The 9,432-nt window shown below is 41.3% G+C and overlaps 1 protein-coding gene across 5 annotated transcripts in view; it reads left to right on the top strand.

Annotated features, from left to right (window-relative positions):
- Nucleotides 1-2,246: 2,246 nt before the first annotated feature.
- The window catches only part of ERLIN1 (ER lipid raft associated 1), a 35,843-nt gene continuing 28,657 nt past the window's right edge, over nucleotides 2,247-9,432 (top strand). For 2 of the 5 annotated variants that reach the window (XR_007145307.1, XM_047825070.1), the window contains exons 1-4: nucleotides 2,265-2,406; nucleotides 2,675-2,798; nucleotides 4,506-4,587; nucleotides 8,799-8,845. Coding sequence is in view for 4 of the 5 variants with exons in the window: in XM_047825070.1 (XP_047681026.1) it covers nucleotides 2,686-2,798; nucleotides 4,506-4,587; nucleotides 8,799-8,845 (242 nt within the window). In the remaining variant the exon portion in view is untranslated. Of the gene's footprint in view, nucleotides 2,414-2,674; nucleotides 2,799-4,505; nucleotides 4,588-8,798; nucleotides 8,846-9,432 lie in introns of all 5 variants that reach the window. The other 3 variants (XM_047825072.1, XM_047825071.1, XM_047825073.1) reach the window with 3 other exon arrangements.

The raw sequence follows: 9,432 nt of genomic DNA, 5'->3' as shown, positions 1-9,432 counted from the left end.
TACGTTTGAAATCTTGGGGCTGTCTTCTAACTTTTTAGTCATCTGGTACTACTGTTTCTCTAAATATGGAAATTGTGTCTGCTGTTTTAATAGGCAGCCTGTCCCTTGCTTCTCTAGTTCTAGGTATGTATGTGTTTATTTATTTTGTTTTTATTTATTTTGAGAGAGAGAGAGCAGGGGAGGGGCAGAAAGAGAGGGAGAGAATCCCAAGCAGGCTCTGTGCTGTGAGTGCAGAGCCTGACATAGGACTTGGAACTCATGAGCCGTGAGATCGTGACCTGGACCAACATCACAAGTCAGATGCTTAATCAACTGAGCCAGTTGCCCCTATTTTATTTATTTATTTACTTACTTATTTATTTTAAGGAGGCTTCATACCCAGCATGGAGCCCAGTGTAGGGCTTGAATTCCCAACCATGAGATCAGGACCTCTCTTGAGCTGAGATCAAGAGGCAGACTTAACCGACTAAGTCACCCAGATACCCCTCTAGTTCTAGAAGGTTTTAATCAATGAAACATTTATTGGATACCTGTTGCTTAGAATATTGAGCTAGATGGTAAGATCAGAAACCCTTAACAAAGGCATTACAAGAATGCTTATCTGGGAGTTTGAACACTGCAAGCCATCCAAGCATTGGAATGATTATTAAAGAAATTTATTGTTTAGATGACTGCATATTTTCTAAATGTCACTGTAATAATTGATAAGAGATCTGTGTTCGGGTGTGGCCAGTTTATGGTGTGGCTGGGGTGACGTCAGGGTAGCCTGATGCATGTAATACAGGCAGGTGTTCTGACTCAGTACAGTAAATTATAGTGAGATCACTTCAGACTTGTTTCTGATGCATGGGTTGACTATTTTTTTACTGGGTCACACCTTTTCAGAGTGGAATGGCGATTGTAAATGGTATACATTTCATCTTCTAATTCCAGCAATATTACGAAAAGCTAAGAAAATCAATCCAGAAAACGGGCTGGAACAAGTTGTTTTAACTTCGTTTTGCTTTCTGGAAGTTAAAATAGCTAAGCTTTGCTAATATTATATGCCTAGAACAGACGAGGTCCCAGACATTTGTAGGTAATAAAAGTCCTATGAACAGTACAGGTAAGTACATTTATTGAAGGGAGAGGGCAGAGTGGTCTTGTTTTAATGAAGGCTTGAAATCCTATTTACCACTTCCCATTTCCACTGTTACTACCTTTGTAACCTTAGGCCTCCAGTTTCCTAACCGCTTGGCTTCTTTGCCTCCATTCTAAGCCATTTTGTAGCCATTTTGGCCCTAACGTACTGTTTTCCCACACTTCTCTGCCCAAGGCTACAGGGCCCCAGGATCCTCATCTCCCTTGTCCCATTTTGGTCCCACTAGGCTTTGAGTTTACAGGATTACTGTCTAACCTACTTTAACATGCTACCTTTATTTCCCTTGTGTTCATCTCATTCCCATCTCTACTCTTTAACTTTGCCTTTTTTGTTTTGGGTAATATATGCACATGATCCATAACTTGAAATAACAGAAGACTGCAGTACAAAAAGAAAAGTCTTTCTGTTCTCTAGTCATTCAGCTCCCTCACCCTGAAGAAAAACTGCATGCAAGCCTTTCAAAATCTGGGCCTGGCCAAACCTGTTATACCACTCCTTTCCATCACTCGGGCTTCAAGAAAGGTGCAATACTCTTTGAACTACCTGGATGACCCCCTTCCCCCAAACAGACACACACTCGCGTGCTTATTCTGTTTCTATTGGGATGGCCTTCATAAAGCCCTCACTGGATCAATATTCTGGCACGTTAATCGGTGCTCAGAAAAACACCTGAAGGATGAAAGATGTGGTCAGATTGAATATCTTCCTCTTCTGAACTTGTACAGTACTTTTATTGCAACAGGTCTATTGCTCCTGAATTCGTGCAGGACCCGTGCCTGAAGCATGTGGTTGTCACAAAGTATAAACCACAAAAGGACAAACGGAGCAGCTACCACAGAGAGCACGGGAGTGGATTTCTGCACAAGAACAAACTGACCAATCCCTCGTCCCAGGCGCCCTGTCCTTCCCTCTATATCTCTGCTTCCTCCACACTGCGGACTTCCCTTCTCTTTCACAGCAGGAAACCAGCATTGCGCAGAGAGGAGCGCAAGTACCTCCGCAGGCGGGCGGCCGGGAGAATTTTGTCCCGCCCGCTCCCCGTCTCCTAGTGGGGCGGGGAGAGTTACGTCGGCGTGCGTGGCTGCGCAGCCGCAGTGCCGGGCGAGTGGGCGGGGCCGGCTGTTGGCGGCGGTTGGCGCGGCCCGGGAGGCGGCTGCACGTGCAGGCGGGGGCGATGCGTCACTGATCGGTGAGGCGCGGCCTTAGGGTCGGCCTCCCCCTGGAGTCTGCGGCTGGCCCCTTCTCAGTTAGTGCCTTCCGCCAAGGTTGGGGGTGGGTGCAGCGGCCGTTGAGATTGGGGGTGTCAGGACGCTCACCGAGTAGGGGCGGCCCGCGGCCCTTTTCGGGCGGAGGGGTTGGCGAGGGAGAAGTAGGCTGTGTGAGGAGGGAAGTATGCGAGAAAAGGGGCACAGAACTCTCTGGCTCGCCCTGCGGAAGGAGGCCGGGTCTCCGGAGACAGGGTGGAAATTGGGGGGGGGGGGGGAGGTGGCGTCGGTACTCACGAGGCTGGGGATCCTTTCCTCCCCCATCTAGGAGGAGCAAGGATGAATATGACTCAAGCCCGGGTTCTGGTGGCCGCAGTGGTGGGTCTGGTGGTTGTCCTTCTCTACGCCTCCATCCACAAGATCGAGGAAGGACACTTGGCTGTGTACTACAGGTGAGCAGCGTGTGCAGTCAGTTCAGATTCCGGAGTAGGTTGAAAGGGGACTCCCGTTAAGAGTGAGTCTACGAAGTTGTCCCCTCTTGCAGCATCGGGGAGCTCTCCAGTCCTAGGAAGTGATTTTCGTCCCAGCCCTAGGGGAGGATGAGGGTCAAGTACCCTCTAAGTATTGGACAGTTTTAGTGCTCTCTGCATTTTGTGCAGAGGTTCAGATTTTCTACATTTATTCCTAATAGACCGCAAACTCAATTATTTGTGGGAAAAACGAAGAAGGAAGAAAGGCAGTAGTCGCTCCACTGTGACTGAAGAGGTAGATAAGTCATTGTTATATTCCATACAGCTGTACAGGCTTTTAGTTTGTAGTCACAGATGCCATTTAGAAACTCTGCTCTTGTTTGTGGTCGTTTCTTGGATTTTTTTCCCCTGATAGCCCGTAGTGACTGGTTTTGGCTTAGGAGGCCATGATGACCATGACAGTTGTTATATCTCTGGAACTTGAGAGACATAAATATAGCATTGATGGGCCATCCTCCTCCCACCTTACCCTTTCTTTTCAAATTGAGGAAAGGAGTAGCGTGGGATGTGTTGCTGTCTAATTGAGATGGAATAGCTTTTCCTTCAATGTAGTTACAACCAGTTCCTTTTGATGTAGACCGAGGACAATTTGGAGAAATTGCAATAATGTATTTGAAGGAACTTCAACTTTACTTTCAGATCCATCGAATCTTAGAAACGGTCTTTCCTGTGAAGTGCTAGTTTCAAATACAATTTTAGTGATAGGTCTTAGCAGATGGAGATCTAGCATAACAAATGACAGATTAATTCATATTTCCATCTGGTTCAGCGTTGTCTTCCTAATGGTAAAACCAAGGAAGGAACATTTCAAGGTATGGCTCTCAAAGAATTAGAGACAGACTTCAGTTCATTTTTTCTTAGTTATTTGTTATGAATTATTTGCAAACTTATTAATGTTTTCAAGATAAGAAGCCAGGTTCTATGAATTTACTATTCACTATGTAAACAGGACTTCTTTTTTATTCCTGCCTGCCAAGTGCCTCCTTTTTAGAATTTCCAAGATGTACTTTCATATTTCTCACATTTCAGAATTTGGTGAACAAGCCCACACTTATATACTATCTGTTTATAGTTTTATCCTTTCACCCTTCATCTTTTCCATGCCAAGTTTTTGTTGTTATTTTTAACACAGACTTTATGCCTCCAGTGTTTTAATACAGGTAGGTAGAAAAAAAGAGTCTTGAGCCTCAGAAATTTTCTCTTTATTTGAAAGTTTGTGTTATGTTCTTTTTTCAACCTGGTGATGAAATGTATTATGTTTTAATAGGGCTCATGTTATGTACAGTTAAAGTACAGCAACTGAGAGCCATTAGAATTTTTTTCACAATTATTTCTCAGAAGCTTAAAGATGAGGGAGGATCCTTTGTACCCAGAGCAGTGCTAGAGACCCAGAGGTATCCTTGTTTGAGCTTATGAAACGAAGTGTAACATTGGCAGTTTAATTTGATCTTTTTTCACCTTTGGCAGATATTTTAGAGACCAGTAATTGTTCCTCATGAGCAACTCATATTAGTGAGGCTTTAGTAGGTCCATAGCATGAGTAAGAGTGAATATTTATTATAGCATTTTAGATTTGGAAAGAGGATTTCTGTCTTTATAATCTTGTCAAATTGAAACATCTTTTTGCAGGGGAGGAGCTTTACTAACTAGCCCCAGTGGACCAGGCTATCATATCATGTTGCCTTTCATTACTACGTTCAGATCTGTGCAGGTGAGTGATTCCTAGGGAAGCCCCCATGCTGGGTAGACAAGTGTGACAGGAATAGTTACCACATTCATGGGTGGAGGTGGATTTCCTTATTGCTTAAGCAAATGGTGGTATTTACTTAAAAGCAGGAGTTACAAAGTTCAGAGTACAACTGTCACAGCACGAGTTCTGGTTTTGAACCACCTCACTCTCTCGAAGTGTGTTAGAAGTATGAGCCAGGCAACTTGGAAGGACCCACCTCCCCCATCTATATAGTGGTATGCAGCATGTTTTTTGTTTCTCATGTCAAAGTAAAATAGGACTTTGAAACACAGAAGTACAAACCAGTGATTACTTGGTTTAGAAAGGTGTTTGGTTTCCATAGAGACCAGTTCCTGGGCCACTGTTAACCAGGAGGATCTGAATTTTTACACACAACTTTTCTGCCTGGGACATTAAGCACAATTTTATATGGAAACTTTTTGAGTGTTTTATTTTGGCAGCATCCCAGAATATTTGAAATAAGCATCTGTCCGTTGAAAACAGTATCTTGGCTATGGGAGACACTTAGTAAATATCTTTTGTTATAACAAGGTGAAAAAACAGGATTAGATTGTGCCTACTTTTGCAAGCTCAGTGTGATCATACATCTTTGGATTCAGAAGTTTGTGTAGCATCTGCTGTTAATTTTTCCAGAACTCAGGAAAACGCAATGTTTTTAATCTTGTAATTTAAGTCTAGGCTTCCTTCTAGTGAGAGTTTCATTACGAATACTTAAATCCTCCAGATTTCCTTCCAGTTCCCTTTTAGATGGCTTTGGGCAAGAATTGTGTCCATTGAAGTGAAATGTAGTGTTCTTCTCCTAGTCAGACTTATTTCCATATTGTTTTCCCTTGTTTATTTTTTCATTCTTACCTTGGTTCATGTTGTCGCCTCTTCTCTCACCAACTCTCCTTCATTACTGCTCTCCTATCTCAATCTTGCTAGCCTTTTAAAGTCTCACTGCAAATCCTTCTTCTAATCTATAGCTCCTAAAGTCTGTATGGTAAATTTTGGCTCTTAGTCATGTTTCCTTTAGTAATGTTGTTTGTACTTTCAAAGTTGCTTTGTGTATTTTCTTTCCAGAGAGTCTCCAAACTTCCTGAAGGCAGAGGTTGTAACACATTTGTATTTCTGACCTTTCTGCTTATGAAAGTTTTTAAATTGAGCTGATTTCTTAGGAAGCAGTATGGTGTAGTGAACATGGGGCCAGAAACCTGGAGACTTAGGTAATGGCTCTGGCACTAATTGGTTACATGACTTTGCAAAAATGACTTAACCATTGTTATTCCTCCATGAAAGAAGGGGTTTTAATTACATGACCTCAACAACAGCCCAGTCAGTAATGATGTTATCAATGGCATCATCAGACCCTTAGAGATAAGGAGCTTTTTAAAAGTCTTGTTCAAAGTCAGTCAAATCTGTTTCTGCTTTCTTGGAGCTTAGTATTTTGAGTCATACTAATGCGGAGATATTTAAAAGATACAGACAGTAAACATTAAAACAAATTTAAAGGTTAATTGCATACAGCAGATATGCAGTGTATATGTATATATGCATATATAATAATAAATTGTCAAACTTAAGACGTGAAATTTGTAAAAAGATTTTAGTGTAAACTAATATACATCTACAGATATTAAAGGCTGGATCCATTGTGGCTAAATAGTAGTGCTCTTTCTTCATACGGGACACAATAACATTCTAGGAAAGGATTGCATTAATAAAACTTTTAAGAAACTGTTCTTATAAGAACAAGACATTTATTTTTAGGAATTTTTGGAACGCATGAGAAGACAACCTGTATAAACAAGTGGCTTAACGAACTTGGCAGTTGAAAGGAATGTATAAGTAGCATCTCGGGAAATGTGAAATCCTGTATATGAAATAAAAAGAAAAAAAGCTATGCTTAGGGAAATATAAAAACTTTCAGCCTTTATATTACATAACTAAAGACTTAAATTTTTTTTTTCTGTTTATTTATTTTTGATAGAACATAAGGCAGGGGAGGAGAAGGGAGAGAGGGAGACAAAGAGTCTGAAGCAGGCTCCAGGCTCTGAGCTGTCAGCACAGAGCTTGACATGGGGCCCGAACCCACAGACCATGAGATCATGACCTAAGCTGAAGTCAGTCGCCCAACCGACTGAGCCACCCAGGCGCCCCTAAAAAGACTTAAAATAAATATTCATACCGGGAAGATGATAATTTTGGAGATAATTTAAAAGAACTATAAAAGGACATGAAGATAGGATATTGAGGATTTAATGTTTGAACTCTTTCCTAGTTCTTTAAGGTTAGAGAGTATCCTCTAGGTTTGTTTTTTGTTAAATTTTTTTAATGCGAATGTGTACACGTCTGGGAGGGGCAGAGAGAGGGAGACACAGAATCTGAAGCAGGCTCCAGGCTCCAAGCTGTCAGCACAGAGCCGGACCCCGGGCTCGAACTCATAAACTGTGAGATCATGACCTGAGCCAAAGTTGGACACTTAACCGATTGAGCCACCCAGGTGCCCCTATCCTCTAGGTTTAAATAGGGATGTATATTAAGAGTTGACGTGGAATATGGAAATTGAATTTGGTTAATGTTTTGAAGGAAATAAATTGAACTCCTCTCTTCACCTCCCCTCACTGTGCCTAGAACCTGTCACTAATGTTTACCGTCACCCTAATCTTCCAACCCTAGGGTTGTATTCTATTCTTTTCTCCCCTGGAATGTTATATGCAACCAGTTATTACATCCTTCCTCTGTTAGGTCTCCTGGACTGACAGCTTTCAATTTCCATGGCCTTTACTACATTAACTTAAATAAATCAATACTTTAGCTTCCCAGCTGGTTTTTCTACCTCCAGATAAGATGGATAATGAGGACTGCATCACATATAAGCACAGAAATTAGGAAAAAACATATTTTGAAAGGTTCGTTTGGTGGCTATATGTTAGATGAGCTAGGGAGAGCCCAAGCCCACCAGTGAACATTTAGGGCCCACTGTCTAATTTCACATTCTCTTCTCAGAATTTGCACTCTCCTCTATATCGCCCCTTTTGCTCCAGGCAAGCCAGCTTGCTTCCTATCATTATACATGTGGTTTGTCCTCAGTTGTGTGTATTTGATAGGATAGCTCCTTTTTTAAGTTTTTGAAGCTTTATTAAACATTTCAAACAACTGTGAAACAAACACACCAGAAATAAAGCTCCAGAATAGCAGTCCAGATGTTCCTCAAGTGTAGCCTCATGGTCCCATTTCCTAGATGGACTGCCTCCCTTCGCACTCAGGCAAGAGAAAGATGGATGGTTTGGACTGGAAAGACAACAATGTTGGTCCCTATGGGCAGGGCCAGGAGAAAGTGTCATTTGCCAATACTTGTTACTTAAGCGCAGAAAAAGCAAAAAGCCAGTGACCGTCACAAGGTCTTCCTGTGTGTTCTTCATAATGTACAGTCTATATGCTCAGGACTGAAGAAGCTCCTGGCACGAGGAGCTATTGAACCTAAGATGTGTTCTTATTTCTCTTCCTCTAGACGTGGCTTATAAATACTTCACCTCGGAGAGCTTTCCAAACTATTATTCTACTCTTTATCACTTACCTAGCAATTCAGTTTATAATCTGTTATTGTGTACATGTCATCAATTGCTTTATGAGGATTTTATGTCTTATGTGGGATTGTGAGCTTTTAGAAACAAAGATCATGCTTCCTTTTTTGTTTGTATTCCATAAAGTAATATGTTGCTGTATTCTTAAATAAGGTTCAGTGTGTCCAGAATATGCAGTAGAATTAAAGTTCAGAGCAGAAGTCCTAATGGTAGTATCCTTGTAGGTAAGCCATGTAGTTTGCAATCCTAGGCCAGCTCCAGGCAAATAAGGGACTCTGAGAGACTAAACATTGAAACTTTCTAAGGGTGCCTTTTTTTTTTTTTTTTTTTTTTGGCCCCAGCTCCCACCTCCAATCAACCTTCCCACTCTGGGTTGTCCATATGCATCTTGATTGGGACATTAGCTATAAAACATTTTGTTTTATTTTTCATATCTACTAGGATGCAAAAAGAAATTACTCTGATAGCTAATCTTTGGGGACTGAAATCGTAATGGAGCTCTTCTGTACTTACCTCTTAGCAGTTCTCTGTAGGTTTTCTTCTGGGACCAGTAGTTCTTTGACAATATGTGTCCTGAGTATTCATGAAATATTTTTTTTTCCTCAGACAACACTACAAACTGATGAAGTTAAAAATGTGCCTTGTGGAACAAGGTAAGCTTTTCCCCTTGCTTACTAACCTCTCTTTAATTCAGATGGAGTTTCTGTCCACAAACTGCGATTACTTAAACTAATTTTTCAGATAGACGTGATAGTAACCCAGGAGGATTTCTTTTCTGAGCATTATTTGAGTAAAGCTGTGTCTCCAAGCTTTCCATCTTAGAAGCCATTTGGTACTGGAAAAAGTAGTTTCGGAACCGGCAGACCTAACTTCATACATCAGCACTGCCCTGTGTGCTGTATTGACTTTTTTTTAATAGACTTTATTTTTTAGAGCACTTATAGTTTGATAGCTAAGCAAAAGGACAGAGAGTTCCCATATACTCCTTGTTCCCATCCATGCCTTTATGGATTTAGTTAGGCTTAGTTTTCTTGTTTGTAAAAGTTGGGTAATAAGACCTATCTTGCAGGGTTATTGTGAGGATTAGGATTAGTGTATATAAAGTGCCTAACCAGCACTTGACTCAGAGTACGTACTCAATAACAAATAGTTCGAATGAAATCATCTCACTTTCTTGTCATCTGTACTACTAAATGCTATCTAATTAGAGTTTCTGGTTCATGAGGTCTGGAATGAGGCT

The sequence above is a fragment of the Prionailurus viverrinus genome, chromosome D2, assembly GCF_022837055.1.
Source record: "Prionailurus viverrinus isolate Anna chromosome D2, UM_Priviv_1.0, whole genome shotgun sequence".
NCBI classification, from domain to species: domain Eukaryota; kingdom Metazoa; phylum Chordata; class Mammalia; order Carnivora; family Felidae; genus Prionailurus; species Prionailurus viverrinus.
Note: the sequence above shows the minus strand (reverse complement) of the source record. Positions and strands in the feature narration are given on the sequence as shown.